The sequence below is a fragment of the Poecile atricapillus genome, chromosome Z (assembly GCF_030490865.1).
Source record: "Poecile atricapillus isolate bPoeAtr1 chromosome Z, bPoeAtr1.hap1, whole genome shotgun sequence".
NCBI classification, from domain to species: Eukaryota; Metazoa; Chordata; class Aves; order Passeriformes; family Paridae; genus Poecile; species Poecile atricapillus.
In genome coordinates, this window is record NC_081289.1 from 13,963,504 (window position 1) to 13,983,774 (window position 20,271).

The following is a 20,271-nucleotide window of genomic DNA, read 5'->3' on the forward strand; positions in this document are numbered from 1 at the left end:
TCCCAACATTAATGATTCTATGATTCTATCAAAAATATAAAAGAAGACAGGAATGGTATTACTTCATTTGTACAAAAATCTAAATTTTATCAGAGATTGAGATTTTAAGTAGATCTGAGTCCATCTTTTCTCCTTCCCAATGCCCACACAGATACTACTTCTGATACTTTTAAGCAGAATAAATATTGAAAGAAAAACTTTCATTAAATGGAAGAGAGGGGTAATTATCTCCATTGTCAAAATTCATAAAACCAGGGTCAAAATTTAAACTACAGCTTGAACTGATTTTTCCGTTGCCATTGCAGCATGCCCATCCTTGGAAAAAAGGGTTATTTTGGAAAGGCACTGGGCTAAGGCTACATTTCCTCAAATTCATCACTCTTTCTGGGTACCTTTTTGGAAGCAGGATTCCACTTTGAAGGATGCACTATGCATTGGAGAATTTTCATCTGAAAAATTCAACTATTACATTGTTTCTGTTCCCAGAAATAGTGTAATTCATAGCACTTTCCTGAATCAAGTCATTTTTATAACAATTTTGTACTTTTTATATACATACACACATTTATACAAAATACAACTACGGTACATCTATCACAGGAGTTACAGAACAACTACTCTTACACAGTGTTCAGCTGAACACATCAGGCTCACTTGGAGCACTGCTTGTCAGTGGCAGTGGTGACAGCGGTTTTAATCAAGTCGAGCAATCCCAGATTTCCTCAGGAACATCAAGATCTGTATTGTGCCAGTTAAGTCAGCACCCCAAAATCCCAGGTATGGCAGAGGACCTGGAACAGTGCTGAGAATGCTTTGGGTGGTGGACACAGCAGGAATTTTGAGTAGCCCTGTATGTATCAGCTAAACTGAACAGCGAAGAACTAGGTAAAGTAATTAAAACTATTTGGATACAATTTTCTTCTCCCAGAAGCTTAACAGAATTTCCTCATTTAAAGTTCAAATATCATTCAAATAAATAAATTACTGACTCAGTAGGAATTTAAATGCCAAAACACAGTCAAAGGAATATTTTTTTTCTATTCAGAGGATAAAACAATAGCTGCCTGGCTGCTTTCTTGAGCCTCTGTCAAAGAATAGGCTGACCCAATCTGTGACCTGTTCACACTGTTCACTGCTTTGATATCTAACAAGCACTTACTAGATAATGGTAATCAATGGAAACTGGAAGCTTTACATTAATCTGTGAAGGTGTAACATTTGTCAAAAGGGAAACCAGCATCTTCCATTATTTTGCAGGTGCTAAAATTACTTAAAAATAATAAAAGCTCAAGCTATAAAACCCAGCAACATACACATTTATTTCTAACTGCTACTATTATTCCACTATGTCAGTAACCAATAATGCTATCCTAGAGTAGAATATTGCTGCCAATTTTACAAGCAAAAAATAAAAATAGGCTTTTCCAGAATTAAAACTGCATTTCTTTCCATTTATTTATTCATTCATTCAACAGATGCATTAGCCAAGACTCCACACAAAACTGAAGTATTAAATTATATCAGCTGGATGTATTTCTAAAAAGAATCTAAAAAAATTAGAAAGATTAGTAATTTGGTGAATTCATTTCTTCAGTATCTACATCTAGCAGCTCTCAGCGATCTTCAAATGTACTTTGAAAATATAGATGCTTTCAGGCAAGCACAGAAAGAGAAAAATAAACTTTGCATCGTAATCACAGATTTAAACAAAGATTTAAAATTACAGATTAGCAATTTTATGTGGACTCTCTACAATCCACAGTTCCCTCTGCAGCTGCTGGTTCATGGAATTTTTGGGATCAATCCCATTTCCATTCTCATCTCCTTGTGTTGTGGATGAAATCTACCCAAGACAATTTTGTGCCCAGCTGATAACAGGATGCCATTCAGCCAACTGCCATACATGGTGATCATACCCAACAGAATTGCAATGTGGCACCAAAGTGAAAAAATATTGATACTGCTGAAGACTTTTTTCCAAACACCCATAACTTAAAGCAAGGTTACAAGTCAAGCTCTTAGCAGTTTTGTACAAAAGCAGCCATGAAATTCAACACTCAACATTCTCTGTCTATTTATAGCAAAAGATCATTAAGAAAACGAAGAAAGCCTGTATAAATAAACCTGAAGAGCAGATCACCCTTGCAGCATTTCTCACAATTTCCCTGTCCTTGCGTGTGACTCCTTTAGTTCTCATCAAATATTCATGCAACTAACTCCATGCCTGGCTCATCCTCAATAGGTGTCTTTTCTTTTTCCTTCTGCCACAGCACACACACTAAGGTGGCACTGGGAAGGATAAGAGAAGGGGAAATGCACCAATACAAGGCACCTAATATATTAACGACAATTTCTTTTCAGTACGGCGCAACCCAAAGTACCACACATAAAAACATTATGTCCAGTTTGTTCTACACGTAATATTGATTTGGTTAACTGTTGTTAAACTACATGGTACTGCTTGTTACTGGTTTTATTGATGAAGCATCTTTACACTTAATTCAACTTCCTAGTTGATGCTGGAAGCAACAACTTCTCAATGTTAAATTACAGGTGAAACATTCTCCAAACAGTTTTGCATTTTTGCTCTGTGTTTAATAATCTTCTATGCATGCTGCAAGGCCTGTTTCCTTAGAGATGGGGTGATGTTTAATTTTGTAAAGATGGATGACGAAGTAGAGAGTTCTATAGTGTTTCATCAATACATTTTTTTAAATCTCATTAATTATTTGCATCTTCTGAAGGTTTGTTTTGCTCCCCCACCCCTCTTCCAATGCAGTTGAGGGCTTAAAGCAATTTAGATACAAGTCAAGTTAGTGGAAGAAATAATTTATATTCTGACTTTGCCAATACATTACTTCACTTAAGAAAAAAATAAATTTCTATCTTGAGAGATAGATACATGAACTATTTTTTCCAGTCAAACCTCAATTCTCTCCTTATTACTCCAAAGCACTTCCTTGGTTTAACTTTGTCAAGTCTAGTTAGCCATTAAAAATCTGTGCTTAAAAATCTACAAAGAGAATAAATGTGGAAAATTTCTACAGTCCATGCATTCTTCAAAAAGAAATTCGTCTTGTATTACTGGACAGATTAATGAAATACAGACAGCCTTTCCAGAACAGCACTGGGCATCTAGGACATAACCAAACTGTTTTTCTAAAAACCCAATAATGTGAACAGAAACTATGAAGCAGATACAGGATGCTCAGGCATTGTGGTCATGGACATCGCCCAAGAAGCTAAAATCCTTAGTTTAAGTGTTAATCCACACTAACTGTCCACATAAATTCATTCGATTAAGGGTACTGAATACAAGCTAAACCTCTATCTAGTATCAATGTTTATTGCCCCAAAATACACTGTAATAGCTGCTTTGCCTACAGGCTTCAAGATTACTGAGAGTGGCTTTTATACTCTCATAAATGCTATCATCACAGCCTGTAACATTTATCAAGGTATGCAATCAACCAACAGTCCAAGAGCCACTGAGTCCTTACATACAGATGCACACAAACACCAAAGGAAAATCCCTGTTGAAGTATTCTACCCTAGACCTGCATTGCTTATTGAGATAATGCCAGCTTCAAGATTTTAGAGTGGGAGCATTAAACAGGGTATTAGCAAGAGTCCAATAAACAGGTAGATGCCTATAATTTTTTGATGGTGGCAAACAAAATCGGTTTCTGAAGAATATATGAAATATTTGCAGGGAAAAAAACCAACTGCCCCAGGAGGGACAGAAAGCGCTGAGTTTTCCTTTTACTTCAACAGCAAGGCAGCAGAAAAAACATTACACCATAAAGCAACTTCAAAGAAAAACATTTCAAGCCTAAAGACCAGCAAGTTTAAAATAGTAATCACTTTCAAAGGGCAGGCTCTCCTTTCCTTTCATTCTTTCCTCGCATTAAAACTAATTTGCCTGATTAATAAGATAAAATAATGTTCTCTATATCCAGCTGTCTCTCAGGGGGAATAAATTCTCACTGGGCACCATATATACTTTGGAAAGAATGAGAACTAGAAAAGACCTCTACTTGTGTCAGAATGGCAATTTCTCTTTCAGAAAGACAGTGTGGTAACAGGCAGTCAGTAAGTAGTAATTCACATGGTTTTTCTGTTGATGGGTTGTTGCTGTCGTTATTCTCCGTCTTCCACATTTCCTCCAGGAGCTCCTAACCCAAGGTAGGGCTGCTAGCCTACCTAGCAATAGTGAAGTTTCTCAATTTGAAAGGTACCAGAAATAATGCACACAACATTTTTCCTTTTTCCTATTCCAACTACCATTCACAGCTCCTATCACTGCAACTCATGCTACCTATATGTTTTAATTGATTACATAGATCATCAGTGAAGGCTGCCGAAGAATTTGACAAGCTTTTTCTCCATAAACCTGTATTTGCTCATCATTCATCAGTGCAATAAAAATGTCTTGAACAACCATTTTAAATTTCTCAACATTTTATTAGTAAAATAAAACTTAGGCTTCAAGCCTAACGACTGCAAAGCCAGATCCCGGCATCAACCATATACAACGCAAAATAGTATCCCCTTCCTCAGACATACCACTGACACCACTGCTCTCAGCCTTCTCCCAAAAAACAGCAAATGAAAGCATTTTTCATACAAGCTGTGGTTTGCTTCAGTATTACAGTATGTGATTTCAAAGACAACAATTATGCAGTGAGGTTAAAAATACTTTAGAAGATGGAAAAAAACTGAAACTATGGTTTAAGCACAAAAATCCTTGCTATTTGAAAGCTTCACAGACAAAATTAGTTCCTCATATGCATGCGTATTGCATGCATTTTAACACAGTTTAGTTCTTTATTTTAGATTCTACAGCTACAATATATATGGTTTTTTAAAAAAACCCTGAAAAAACTAAGGGATTTATATTTCTCTTTCATTTATCCACTTAAGAAAGTACGAGATGTTTTTCAATAATCAATAAAAAAAATTAAACTATATTATGGATACAAATTATGAAAATGAATGAACCCAAACAACAGAGGAAGAACGAAAATAAACTGAATATGATATCAACACAAATCTAAATTTAGATCAACATGCACATCAATCAAATGAATACTTTTTTTAGTAGAGGAAATGTGAAGCAAACACACTGCACTAAATTAGTTCAATTTCCATGTTATTATGCATTTATCATTATAGCTTATTACTTTTAAACTTCTCTTACATGCCTTTTTATGGCACTACATAGACAGATTTTCTATCAGTTTCACTGAACAACCTTGTAAAAAACAACTGATGAACCAAGACAGCAAAGAGGAGACAATCGAGTAATATACCATATAAAAAAATCAGACAAGAAAATACATTGCATATAATTTTTCAGATTTTGAAAATTTAATTTGTGGAATATCACCACTGTGAGACTGATGTGGAGAACTTCCTACATTTGAAGTGAACACTGAATCTGAAGAATTTGTAGAGGCTGACATTATTTTAACTGCTTATATCAGGCATTCACAACAAGGGGGGGGCGGGGTGGGAATCTAACTACATGTCCTTAGGTTTTATTTTGTTGTGTGAAGAAGGCAAAGTATGTTCCTGTCACATGCAGAGTTACTGTGTGTGGTCACTGAACTTTGGTTTTAAGGGTAGCAAGCCTATGGGATTCTTTTCACACACTTTTGTACTGCTTCCAAACTGAATCAGCCAAGCGGCTACCTGAGCGAGACTGACACGTGAAGTCACCCTGGTGGTAACCCTTACACTGTTGTGCTAGCCTTAAAAAAACTAAAGGGACATGACAGGTAATACCTATTTATGTTGTGTTCACTCTTTCCTAACAGGGCAATTAATCCTAAGATTTGTCTCTTAATTTCAGCTAGAACAATGCTCGCCACTAGGCACACCATGTGACCACTCTGTCTTAATTAAGAGACAATGGTACTGCCTTTCTAGTTTACAAAATTACTAGAAACAAAGTCTATCCAAGATCTCTGCTGAATAAACAACCCTAAAGAAAATCTTCCTCATTTTGTTTTAAATTAGCAATTCCACTTAAAGGATATTTAAGGAGGAATAATTAATCATCAGGGGATTGTAACAGGGCAGCTAGGGCTGTTCCTGCTGCTGCCCATCCCACATATCCTGCTACTCATGTCTTTCATAACAAGGACATCTGATGGAGAATCCTGAACCAGATCCTAAAGTTTCTACCTGCATGTTAACTTCAGCTGCCAGAACACTTCCTGACCCATCTACACTGAGGCTGCTGTGCAATACACACTCACAGAGCTGCAAGGAGCTGGGATTTGGAGGTGCTGGGCAACACAGCCACCCAGCAGCAGGGAACAGCACTGAAAACTTCCTCCAACATACAAAATAGCTTCATGAAAGAAAGGCAAGCAAACCCATGGCACTTCAAACCACAAGGCAGTATTTCCTCATTCTACAGCCACACAGCATCAGGACCCCAGCTCCAGAACATTTCAGCTACTATGCTAAACCCCTTTGCAACTGCGGGAATGAACGTTCTTTCAGGCACTCTTTCAATAAGGCTCACACAATGCCGGCAGGTGCCTTTTTTATTTGTATGTTCAAAGCAATACAAAAGATATGATTTCAGAATTCCAAAAATCTTTCCATAATAATGAAAATCCTCACTAAAATTCATTAACAATTACCAGCTTAGAACTAAGAATATTTTACAGAAGCAGAAACCTCTCAAGTTCTCAGAATAGTCAAAGCACAAATTCAGAGCAATATTACAATTTCTAAAGAAAAATAAAAGAAAAATAAAGAAAAATAAAAAAAAAATTGAAATTTATAGCCACTAATTAAACTTTTGCTAAAAATTGCTACAATATACAACACCACTCATTATGAATGTTTATACTAGAGGACAAACCACTTCCTTAGAGAAAAGTTGGATGTTATTTAAATTACTATTAAATTTACCAGCCATACTTCCCTCCTGAGCATAACTGATATTGCTGCTTTGTTTTTCCCACTAAAATGCTTAAATAATTGTGCAATAATGCACTAAGATCATGATTTAGCTGTATCATTTAACAAAATTTATTTTTATGACACAAAAAGGCTGCCTTCCTTACATATGAGTGATAGCCAGCTATGGTCTTACAATTCTTCTTTGGTATCACCTCGTGCAAAACTAAAACAAGATACATTTTTGGTATTAATAGCTAAAGGGCATTCTCTAACTTACACATTTCCTCATGAGTACAGAACCTTTCAGTGCTGAAAAGGTCAACAGTTGTTCTAACATGGAATACTACTGAACAAATAACCTATGCCTAATAGTTCTACAAACTCAAAAGAATCTTATAAGACATTCTTATTCCATGGCACAAGTAGATAATTTTTCCATACTTAAACAGCTATGCTATCATTAACTCTGAATCTTGAAAATTAATACGTACACATTATATATAAAAATACATAAACATGTAATATATATATATATACACTATTGTATCATTTATATAAAATCTATATCTATTTAAAAATACTTGTCTTTGTGCTGCTTCCAAAGATCTTTGCAAATACAAGAGGAAGCACAATGAAATAACATGCAATTAATCTGGAAAATCCAGATTTTTCCAGGGATGTAAATCTACAGTGGCAGAACCGAGATCAACAATGTCCCACATGCAAGACTGTTTTCTGTCATGGGAAATATGAATGTTAGAAAAGTGGAAAAAAAACCCCTTGCAAAACCCAACCTAAATAAGTCATTATAAAAATAACAAAACAAAGCAAGATGGCAATCAACAATAAGGGAGAAGAGAAAATAAACTTTAAGAGAAAGACACTAAATGGAAAATTAATTTTTTGGATGTCAGTCCTTGCTGCAGAAAAGGAGTAATAACTTTTGAACAGTTCTCTATACATTAAAGAAATGAGAATAAAGTACTTGAGCCAAAAGAAAGAAAAAAACATGTTACCACCTGAGTCAGAATGGTACTATCTACAAATTCTAACAGAATTTTTGTCATCTATTCAGCATTATCACTCTTAAATAATAATAAAAACCTTTATGACTAGATCTTGTGTATGGGTCAGGAGTCAAGATTTACATAAACGCATGCTACAGCATGCTCCAGACCAACAAGCCATAATTTCAGTATCATGTAGAAAGGAGAAGACATTTACAAATTCAGCATAATAAGGGCACATCGGTACAACTCCCAAACCCAGACAGCTATTAGCCATTGCTGATTGTTCCTTGATGTTACAGAAGTTACTGGATTTTCAAAAATATTCTAACAGAATCCTTTGCAACTGACTATTAAGGAAACTGAGATACAACAAGGTAAGAAACAATTTTAGATACAAATCACAAAATATTCGGAAGAGCTAGCTTAGAATTGGGCATGACACACCTCAGGGTAGATAAATGAAAGGTACAGAGGAGCTATCTAGTTGGAATTCTGCAGATGCACCATGTAAATAATGCTGAACAACAATTCCAGGGCAGCATGTCCAAAACCACCCAATATTTATTTTCTAAAGCAACTTGAGCTCTAAAGACACTATCTGGCACTAAAAAATCTGTATGAGTTAGGATCTCAAGTCTCTTGCTAATATGAAAACAGATGACATTTTTAGACCCAGAAGCAGTAAAATTCTAAGTAGTCACTAAATGAGCAGCAAGATTCAGACTAGGAAAAAAGATGTGGAGTACAAAGAAAAAAAGTGTTGCTGAAGCATTCAGGATGAAAAAAAGAATAATGCAGAGGACAAGGCTAGAGAGCAGACATAGTTTCACGACTGTGCCAGTAAAGATCTTCATGAAGATCCATGACATCTGGATGTTAAAATAGTCTGCAGTAGGTTTATGGAAAGTTAAAATGTAAAGCACATTAAAAGAATTCTAAAGCTCCAAAATCAAGGCTTCTGATAGAAAAACATTAGAATTAGGTACTTCATTTGGCCCTGCTAGACCTTTTGAGCCTAATGAGTCTTTTCAAACAAACTAAGCTTATTTAAAACACTGCAGTTCAAGAAACTGATTCAGGGTGACCTTATAACAGCAGAGCTTTGACCTTCTGATCTAGGGATGACCTCCCACCATTTGGGAAGGCAGTAACAGTCAATGCTGGGACGTTACTTCTACTGTGTAAAAAGTGACACAGTAGATGCAAGACAGAAAGTAAGACAAAAGAGGACCAAGAAATACACTACAACTTCCTAATTTCTAGACTTCTTGCTCTCAGCAAAATAGAAAAATATATTCTCACATACCGCTATGACTCCTGAATTGAATTTAGAAGTACTACAGGGGTGTGTTCACTCAGGGGTGTGTGTTATGGCAATTGCCATTATCTCTACCCCTGTGCACCCAGTGTCTCTTTACATGCACACGCCTCTACACCTTGTGCTCTACTCTGATTCAAGCTCCTGCCTCTCTGAATTTCTTTTCCCCCTCACATCAGACCCAGCAGCCTCAACCCTTCACAGTCTATTCTCTGTTAACCATCTGGATCTTCCTCTGTCCTTGTGTTGCCATTCTCAATCCTAAGACCCTTCATCATCACTCTTCTGGTTTAGGACTCCTGCTGTTCCCTGATACTTCTACCTTCTCATTACCTTTTCACCCCACTTTTCACTACCTTAAAAGACAAAATACCAGTCAAATTCTTTCTCCCATCTATCCTGATATAGAAACAGGTATAAGAACAGCACATTTTCTGTTTATGCTGGGTGCCTGCACATGGCTCTTTTTGCCCACTCTTCCCTATCTACCCTTTGAGGATGAAGTCATCTGTTCACACCATCTTAACTAGCATCTGCACAGCAATGGCTTATAAGCATGTCTATCCATCCACCTACTCCTGATTGCCTCCATATGGTACTGCTTCTTTTCCTGATTTTGTCTCCAGAAAACTTAAGCTTAATATGTTAACAACTCAGCTCCTTATCACTCCTCTCAAACACTTCTTGCAGATAAAACTTCTGCCAGTATCACCTCCTGTCATATAGGTAGTCTTTTGTGACCCCTTTGCCTGCATTTGAACCATATATTCTTGGTATACCCAAAATCCTGTTACAATCTTCCTCCGTGTGTACATCTTTTTCTAACAGTACAGCTCATCCAATACCTCCATCTTTGTTCAGGCACACACTAAAGAATTAGAAAGGGAGATGGAGATTCATCTGTTTAAATTTAGACAGGCTTCCTTACTTATCCTTAGTCATACTGAAAGTGAAGCAAGTAAATCTCTAATATATTAGTATTTATGCTTGCATTTCAGGAATCCTCTTTACCACATCACCCTGAAGAGCTATGCTGGTATCACTGGTTTCAAGCTCTTGGGAGGCAGACGATAAAGAGACAGCTCAAAGGGCTCAATCTCAGCATAGCCTGCTGGTACCTACTGTTCTCTGTTCAAAGTTTCTGCAATCTTTATTTACATGGCTTCTGAATGCAAAAGAGTATGGAAGAGGAAGCCTGCTAGATGAATATGAAGCCATCTAAAAAAATAAATAAAGCATGCTGTTATCTAAAGATAAATAATATATTGGATGTCTGACTGAAGGAAAAAGTAAAGAAAAGAAATAAAGACATCTGATTTACACAACTGCATTCTGTATTTGCATTAACAACCTAAAAACAGAGAACCCCATCAAAATTTGACTCAAACTACCATCTTAACACAGTTACTTATGTAAGAACTCTAACATCTAGTACTTTATCACAGTTCACCAAAAAATCTTTTCAATCACGGTGGAAAAAAAGCCCTACACTCATTTGAGATTATAAACTACCTATAGGACATTTTATACTCAGATATTCTTAAACTATTTGTTTCAGCAAACTGATTTTGAAAAATATTATTTTGGGGCTTATACTGAAATTATTTCCAAGGTTTATTTAGCACCAGTACTAAATAAAAAAGATATTGCACTACACTTCTCATTATGTGGTTGTGAGCGTTGTTTATACTGATAGAACAGATTCAGAAATAAGTTACAAAACAAAAAGTGACAACAAAGACATCCCTTGCGAAGTGAAGGTCAAGAACATCACGCAAGAAAGACATCCTTACAAAAACCTGTCAAGCCTCTAGCAAAATTAATGTGGAACATACAATTTTTTTAGAAGTTTACATTTCAAGAAAATTAATAACCTCCACAACTATACATAAATTGCACAGTGATGGATCTTAAAAATCATGTTTTTCTGATCATGAATCAACTGAATTATCACGTCTGAATAATTACCAGGGTCTGAATAATCTCACTGTATCCTAGCATAAATTTTCCTAACATACATGTGGGTAGCAAGTTGTCCTGAATATAACTTATTGCTACAAAACCTAGATGACCATTTGCATGTATATATGTATGGTGAAATTCAGCATGGCTTAAAGAGGCAGTATTATTTCAGAAGGTTCTTAAGGCAAGAAAAGTCAATGAACCAAAACAAACAAACAAACAAAAAATCAAATTAAAAACTCAAACACCTAAAAGGCTCAGAAATGGAAAGTAGGCAAATTCAAATATAGATTGTTGGAAGCTTTTAAAGTAATAACCGTTTAATCCTTTTTTTTTTTTTCCTCAGTGCCATGTGGTTTCCAGTGTACACAAAGTAAAGAGTGAAAAGGTAAAAATAAAACAGGCATACCCTTAATATATTCCAGAATTCATAAATCATTTGTAAATTTAGTCCTTTTATAAAAGAATCCTTATATAAATTGGGGGGAGGGAGGGCATCAATCCCATATATGAAGCACAATTTAAGCCCAACATCACTGACCAATCAAAATTAGTGAATGCACTGCATCTCTCTGCAGTGAGGAGAAGCGACAAGGTAGGCTGTCATTCTGCAAAAGCTGCCCATCGCAAGCTTTCCTCTCAGAAGCACTGCTCTTCTTTTTTAGAAAGCTTGAATCTCAGTGGTGTCTCTGGAGACAAGAAGCCTTCAGTATGTTAAATTACTTTCATTATGTATTTTCAGATGCTTATTGATTCTATCGTAGGAAGAGTGGGAGACTGCAGCAGCCTGTAAACCAGAACTAAAGCAATTGTATACATTAGCAGTATGCTGAAACAATGGCACAGTACAGGCACAAATTTTCATTAAGGTCATTTTTTGAAGATATGCTTATTACCCTCTTTCCCTTCTACTCTTCTAACAAGTGAACAAAATGAATCCCTCCAACCTGGAACTGCTTCACCTGCATCGAGAATTTACCAAATCTTTAGTGGAGGTAAGACCTGTTCCTTATTATGATATGCAGAATAAGCAACATTAAACCAAATTAAAAATTGGAGAAAAAAAGGCAACAGATCAGATTCAACTTATATTAAGCAGTAATATATTGTTATATTTAAGACTAGGAAATATTTAAATGCTATTTCCCCTTCCCCATTAAAAATATAATGCTAGAAAAATGTTATTCTGTATTGAAGTCTTATAGAATATTAAGAACCTGTTTTGTTTGTACTACATAAAGACAGTATAGTTTAAGCTCATACAATACTGGGGAAAACAACCACATAAAGCAACCGGGAATGTGCTTTTCCTCCCTCAGCAGTATTTCCAAATATTGGCAGTTAAATACGTTTCAGATTTATTCAGTTACTCTTCGAAGGATCAGACAGTTTGTAATTAGTGTATACTTATTGCTTTATGAAGGTTGGCTAATATGACTAATCTCTGATTGCTCAGGAAATCCCCCTTCTCTGTTGTTTTTTTTTTCAACTTATTTCTTTCATTACCCTGTACATTCAAGCCATTTATTAAAAGCATGGATTTGCTAAACATTTATTTCAAGAAAGGAAAGTATAACAGTGTGCAAATTAAACACAAGCATTTTTTTCTAAAAGGCTCATTAACTCTGTTCAGTTCATTAAAAGACAAGAGAGTTCTATGTATAAACTACCTGCTCACCAGAGCTATAAAACTACATTTTCTAGGTTTAGTCACACACACTCTGCATCCAACAGTTATTGCTTCTAGCCAGGATTTTTTTGTAACCTGCACTATCTGGAGAACAGGAAACTTGTCCAAAAAACCTAAATTCATGTAAGCTAATAGAATATGATTTTACTGACAAATAGAGTGCAGGCTAACTGATTTTCTATGTAATCTAAAAAGTGCAATTTTAGAGATTCTTTATTCATGAAGTGATATTAGAAAATACATTCTTGCATTAATTTACTTTTGAAATTATAAGCCCTGCTTTTAACCTTTCTTTTCCTCCCCTTCACAAGGGCATGCAGCAACTAATTCAGTTTTACAACTGACAATATGAAGAATGCAGTTGACCGGGTATCTTTGTAGCTGTATGACCTACAAGCAGCAGGATGCATCCCTAAAATGTATTCTTAAGACATAAAGGAATTAAAAACAAAACATGGAACACACTTGCATTACCATTTGTTTGCATGACACTTCAACAATATACATGGAAGACTAACACATCTGCTCAGATTTTCATTAAAAGAAGAGTGCAATGATTGATTCTTAAAATGGTGAGCATTTCTTAAAGAGGGATTTATAATTTAAAACCAGAATTGTGGAAACTACTGATGCATGAAGAGACAATGAAACATGAAATCCCAAAAGGAGAATATGCATACTTCACCAGCAAGCTGAATAAAGGTTTAACCAAGCTTTTTCTATACTACTCATTAAATAACTTACTTGTCATAATGACTAATGGATATTTTTCTCTCAATTTTATGATGTTATGTATTCTCCTTAAATCAAAATAAACCAAATTAGGTAACCCATGGTTACTCTCAAAGCACATGAACTGGATTTTATGATGTATAGCAACTTTTTTCACTAAGCCATCACTCAAAAGTAATGAGCAGGAATATTACAGAAAGAAATACGCAACCATAAACTAAGGATGTCTACACACACTCTGAAAACAGAGATCAGAAATTATTTTTCTTTAAACCTGGAAAATAAAAACAGGCTTCTACAAAATGCAACAGGGGAAGGAAATTAACATCACTTAAAAGAAGGTTTATTTGTTATTGCTGGCTTGAAACTCAGAACAGACACACAGAATATGCCCTGGTCTGTAGAAGTATCTGAGACAATTAAGAAGCCCCCATGTTTAATCAGAACTTTTTGCTGCTGAACTGCAGGAACAAAAAGAAAGGGAAACAAAAAAATCCGCAAGAAATGAAATAAGAGCTCAGCTACCACTTGATTTCCAGGTTACAGTGCGTGTCAAAAATCTCTCAGTGCCACCATGTATCAGTTTCTGCCAAGCTGCTGCCCCGCTGTGCCAGGCCCCTGAGGCACAGAGAACAGGTAGGTGCCCCGGCTGTGCCCGCGCGGCGCCGGGTGAACGAGCTCCTGTGCTCACCACTCTGCCTCCCTGCACCCCAAACCCAGGCAAGGCAGCAAGGAGGTGATGCTTCATCTATTCGTGACAGCCTAACACATCTGAGGTTTTCTGTTTTCACAAAATCTCCGTTGCTATAATGTTAGGGTGAGACTGTAGTTTGTTTTAGCAGATCTGCTTTTGATTTCTTCCTGGCTTTTGCTAATATAAAAGAACTTCATTTATCCAGCAATGCATTTGGAATGGTTTGAAATCCATTCACAGCCAGGACAGCATGCAAGAGGAGATCATATTCCTGAGGGTTAATGTAAGACAGATAGAGGTTGCCTAAATTAGAAATGAAACAAAGCTTTTGAAATATTTCTTGTTTCATTTCACACCTGAGAGTAATACGTTCTAATTTACATCTTTTTTATTTAAGAGGCACATGTGAAATAACTGTTGAAGAATACCAAGAACTTTCATCATACAATTTGCAATTAATAGTATTGTTCAATTGAGGCTTTTCAGAACTGCAGATGAAATCCATTTGCATACTGTATCCCAAGTGTGCTTAATTCATACTTTCATTTTAAAAGAGCTCAATTTTGTTCACCTTAGTGCTATCCATTTTAATGTACTCAGATTAGAACAAAGGTCGACCTTCGACTTTATTTTCATGCCAAATATGTCCCCTCTTAAATTTAAAGCTACCTAGGAAAAAAAAAAAAAACCTCCAGTATCATAACAAGAAATTGAATAACCTCTCTTTTATTTATTCAATCAATTACAAACTCAAGAGCTGGCTGACAGTATAAATAATACAAACATCAGTATTACCTGCAGATGCTATATTTAAAACTTACCCACGTGTAAAACTAAGCAGATGAGACACAAAATGGAAAAACTGCTAGATAAAAAAAATACCTTTTTGAACCCTACTTATTCCTAAGAGAAACATGCTACATATGTAAATCTGTTTGGTTTAAATGTAGTTTGTAAAAAAAGAAAAAGCAAACCACAAACAAAACCTGAAAGAGACAATTTTCTTTTTAAGTACTATTTGCTAAAATTATTCCCTTAAATATATTCTGGAATAAAATGAAATACTCTTCCATTCCATGTAGCCATAGATTTCTTGAAGAAATTTAACATTCAAATCAGAGAAAGGAAATGTAGTATTTTATAATAAACTCAGTTTACCAAACCCACGTAAGTTTTGCATTTGAAATTATATATATTTATAAAAAGTTGTTGTAGTGGCAAACATCATAGACATAGATGCACAGAAGATTAAAATGAACAGAAGGTTTAAACTCTGTAAAAAACTGGTGAATAACAGAACATCACATTTCAGTCCACAACACTACTGTAAACCTCATAAGAAAGATATGGCTAAATTGGCATAAATAATTTAAACATCCTTTTTATGACAGATAAGCAACAGTGCTCCATGTTCCTAACACTTCTTTTTCCACAAGAGCTTTTCAAAATGATCTTGATCACTAATTTGTTAATACTTAACAACATTCTTCTAAAATGACCCTCAAAGCAATACAAAGGCTTTGCACAAAGTATGGTTTATTCAACAAATGAGCCCTTTGTGAAAAACCACATCACTATAAACAAAGGCTTGCCTCCCTAAGTGGAAGCTTTTCACCATTTTTTTCTTTTTTCAAACAAATCCTGCTTTCTTTTAAAAAGCAAAGACCTTATTCTAGATCTTCAGGCTTTTGAGTTGATGCCAATTAAAGCTCTAAACATACTGTAAATGAAGAGTTTGGTAAGAATATTGCTTTTCCTCCCTCCTCCTTCCCCAGCATTTATCTACAATGAGCATTAAAAAAAAGAAATCAAATAGTTCCATATTTTATTTCACCTTTCAGGAGAAAAACCAGCTGCAACAAAAGAATGTGTTTGTCCCCCATTCTGGAAGTCAACATGCAGTCCGAATCTAACATTACAGTTCGAGATGCCATTGATGACTTCGATACCAACATGTACCAACCACTGTCATATCCATTAAGCTTTCAAGTTTCTCTCACTGGATTTTTGATGTTAGAAATTGTTTTGGGACTTGGCAGCAACCTCACCGTGCTGGTACTTTACTGTATGAAATCCAACTTAATCAATTCTGTCAGTAACATAATTACAATGAACCTTCATGTACTTGATGTAATAATTTGTGTGGGATGTATTCCTCTAACTATAGTTATCCTTCTGCTTTCACTGGAGAGTAACACTGCTCTCATCTGCTGCTTCCATGAGGCTTGTGTCTCTTTTGCAAGCGTTTCAACTGCAATCAACGTCTTCGCTATCACCCTGGACCGATACGACATCTCCGTAAAACCTGCTAACCGAATCCTGACCATGGGAAGGGCTGTGATACTAATGACATCAATATGGATCATTTCACTTTTTTCCTTCCTGATTCCTTTCATTGAAGTCAACTTTTTCAGTCTTCAAAGTGCAAGTACTTGGGAAAATAAGACACTTCTGTGCGTGAGTACAAACGAGTACCACACTGAACTAGGAATGTACTACCACATTCTTGTTCAGATTCCAATATTTTTCTTCACTGTTATAGTAATGCTAATTACATACACCAAAATACTCCAGGCCCTAAATATTCGGATTGGTACAAGATTTACAACAGGACAAAAGAAGAAAAACAGAAAGAAAAAAACTATTTCTTTGACCACTCAACATGAGACTACGGACATGTCCCACAGCAGTGGAGGAAAAAATGTTGTCTTTGGTGTAAGGACTTCCGTGTCTGTCATAATTGCTCTACGCCGAGCTGTAAAACGGCACCGGGAGCGACGAGAGCGGCAAAAGAGAGTGTTCAGAATGTCCCTTCTGATTATCTCAACATTCCTTCTCTGCTGGACACCCATCTCTGTTTTGAACACCACTATCTTATGTTTGGGCCCAAGTGACCTTTTGGTAAAGTTGAGATTATGTTTTCTAGTAATGGCATATGGAACAACTATATTTCACCCTCTACTTTATGCATTCACGAGGCAAAAGTTTCAGAAAGTTCTGAAAAGTAAGATGAAAAAGCGAGTTGTTTCAATAGTGGAAGCAGATCCCATGCCAAATAATGCTGTAATACACAACTCATGGATAGAGCCTAAAAGGAACAAAAAGATTACCTTTGAAGACAGCGAAGTAAGGCAGAAATGTTTAGTACCTCAGGTTGTCACTGACTAGATTTCAGTTTTCACCAAAACACATCAAACGGAATATTTGAACTAAGTGTAAAAAAATACTGCCAAATAAGAAAAACTTTTTTAACTATTGGCGAGACTGTATATTTTCAACATATATGTTAAATAGAGTAGGTCTTGTATATTCAATTTCTTCATTATGTAAGATATATGTTGCATGGCTGTTTGTTAGCGTAACACCATGTGTATATTTGTCAAAAATATTCAAGTCCTCTTTTTTTAGAAAATAAATAGCCTTAAAGAAGTGCAAACTTTTAAAAATATTTGTATGGCTCAGTTTCTCTGTAAATATAAAAGAGTTTTTAAGCAAAAATTGCACTTGGGAATACTTTTCTATAGCACAAATTCACCATTTTGTATGATATGGTGTTTTTAAATTTAATTCATAAACAGTATTGATCAGAGGTATTTGAATATTACGCAGCTACAACCTGGATGCATTTTGACCTCATATTTAGATATCCCACTTATTTCAATCTTCTCCAGCATGCGACTACCATGCAGAAAAAGCCATTTACACGGTATTTGAGTGCTTCAGAAACTTTTGATAAGGGGAAAAAAAACTCATGCTCTTCCAAAAATTGACAGTACTCTTAAGTAAAAAGTTTTCCATATACTATCTGAGATCCACAATTTCTACATAGAAAATATACAGTTTTGAATAATTACAAAGGACAGGGTAGGGTAACAGGCTAAAAGAAAGAAAAAAAGCATGGATGAGAAAATTATTTGGTTGATGCTATAAGACAACCAACAGAGTCAATCCTGTGTAAAGGCTTAGATTTTTCACACTGACCTCTTGTGTGACCTTTCATACAGAAATTTTTCATACATACCATCTAACTATAAAGATATGATTGTTAAATGCCACAGCTAAAGCAGAAGATAATTTTTCTTGCCCTTGATAACTTTATTATTTTCCAGCGTGTTCAGTTCTAGCCATGCAATTGCCTTGTCACAAACTGGTCACCAATGCTGCTAGCTACTGTATTCCTGCATTACTGGGCAGCGATGGCATACCTTTGTTCTATATTGTCTTTTTCAATTTCATCTTAAACCTGCATCAAAGAACCAAGAAGTCTTATGAAGTTATCATCATCCATAGCACTGTAAGGAAGAATTAAGATATTCATCCAAACATAAGTTTGTCAAGTTGTTTGCACCATGCCATGCTTAAAAAAATTCTTAATTTCAATGAAACAGTGGCAGGGAGGGGGAAACAAAACAAAAAGCTGCAAAATCAATGAGCATGATTTCACTCCTCTTGTTACATAAACTGATCAGTGTGTCACCAGCTACCAGTATATTTAAAATGCTAATTCTCAATAACTATTATCTTATATAAAAAAGCAGATCATACCCCTGAATATAAGAGCTAGTTTGACTAAAGTATTATTACATAAAAAATTAGGATTTCTAAAGCACTTTTCTGAAGTTGCGTATAAAAAAAGCACAGTTTTAAGAGAACAAAAAGCTCTTTTCCACTACATCGCTAAATTATTAATCATATGTGCATTGCCAAAACTGGTTTTGTGCTTAAAAATACTTTTAATGTACCTTAGTTTACTTGGACTCATGCCTTAGCTTACCAGAAATGAAGACTCAAAATATAATACTACAGCTCCATATTCCACAAAGAATAGCCACTTATAATTGTTGAAATTCTACCTAGAAATATTATTATCCACTTGACAATAACTGATTATGTGAAATTACTATATATTCAAACATATTTTCATATTTTCACTGGCTTTTTTTGTTGAAACTAGCCCAAAAATACCTTCATTCAACTGCACTCATTTAAAGCACTTTTTTTTATCCAAGTTATTTCTGATTTCCTACAAGAATTGAAATCCTACGTCTTATTTGAGAGGTTGCAGAGAGGAAGTAAATGCAGTAAGCTTTTTTTTAAATCCCATATCCTCCACAATAACAATGTTAAAAAATTATTTTGGAAATAACTTCTGAAAAGAAATGCACCCAAAATATTTAAGCAGAAGCTATTATTTTTTCTTTTTTGTAGCCCTTCTTCATTTCTCTTTCAAGCTACCCTCTGTATTTTGAACAGTAGAAGGAGAAGAATGTGGGATGTGTAGGGTTAATATCATAACATGATTTCCGTGATTACTAATCTTCCAATAAAGCATTCTTAAATGAAAGATACTACTCATTCATTTAAAAAGAAGGAAAAGAGAAATGATAATGAACAGATTAATAAGTCTACATCATGTCCTTATCTGAAAAATGCATTTAGAAAAGCTTTCAGACTTGAAAGGTTTCTTGACAACATAACCTTACTTTTTAAAATTAAATAAAACCTCAAGAATTACACATTTAGTGTTAAAAGCTCATTCATTAGAAAATCAGATGCAATGAAGCAGCACTTCATAGCAGAGAAAAAGCAGCCTAGGAATTACCCAGAGAGATTAAGGCCAGTTTTAAAGGCTGTGTCGATCACACTCATTGATTGCCTTTACGAATATAAGCAGGTTCATTTTTACTATTCTTCATCTTCATTAAATTTTTTAAAAGGGGATTTATACTACATTGAAGTACACTTTGAGGGCTGCAAAAAAAAATTCTGCATACAGCATGAAGGAATACAAGTAAGAATACGTGCCATCCTACATATATCCAGAAACCATCATAAAACAGAACCATACATGATCTGCACTGCATGACAGATTTAACACAAGACAAAATAAAGAGTAAATTGTGAAGATACACTACATATCCTACCGACACAAGAGGATTTCAGG

General features: G+C 35.3%; 2 protein-coding genes across 9 annotated transcripts in view; one reads left to right on the top strand and one right to left on the bottom strand.

The window, feature by feature from the left end:
* The window catches only part of LOC131573617 (conserved oligomeric Golgi complex subunit 5-like), a 175,335-nt gene that overhangs the window by 126,038 nt on the left and 29,026 nt on the right, over positions 1 to 20,271 (bottom strand). The gene's annotated exons all lie outside the window — the stretch shown is intronic.
* Positions 11,533 to 17,763, top strand: LOC131573619 (G-protein coupled receptor 22). Of its 7 annotated transcripts, none has more exons than XM_058827748.1 (5): positions 11,533 to 11,599; positions 12,136 to 12,206; positions 13,213 to 13,473; positions 14,173 to 14,269; positions 16,169 to 17,763. In XM_058827748.1, exon 5 carries the CDS (start codon positions 16,194 to 16,196, stop codon positions 17,493 to 17,495), a length of 1,302 nt encoding a protein of 433 aa, XP_058683731.1. In that variant the 5' UTR covers positions 11,533 to 11,599; positions 12,136 to 12,206; positions 13,213 to 13,473; positions 14,173 to 14,269; positions 16,169 to 16,193; the 3' UTR covers positions 17,496 to 17,763. The 7 variants fall into 7 exon arrangements, with proteins under 7 accessions (XP_058683731.1, XP_058683735.1, XP_058683736.1 ...); XM_058827747.1 differs by having other exon boundaries at positions 11,553 to 11,599; positions 11,954 to 12,206; XM_058827752.1 differs by lacking the exon at positions 13,213 to 13,473.

Coding starts and splice junctions, on each gene's coding strand:
- LOC131573619 (XM_058827748.1), top strand. CDS start 16,194: ATGTGTTTGTCCCCCATTCTGGAAGTCAACATGCAGTCCGAATCTAAC.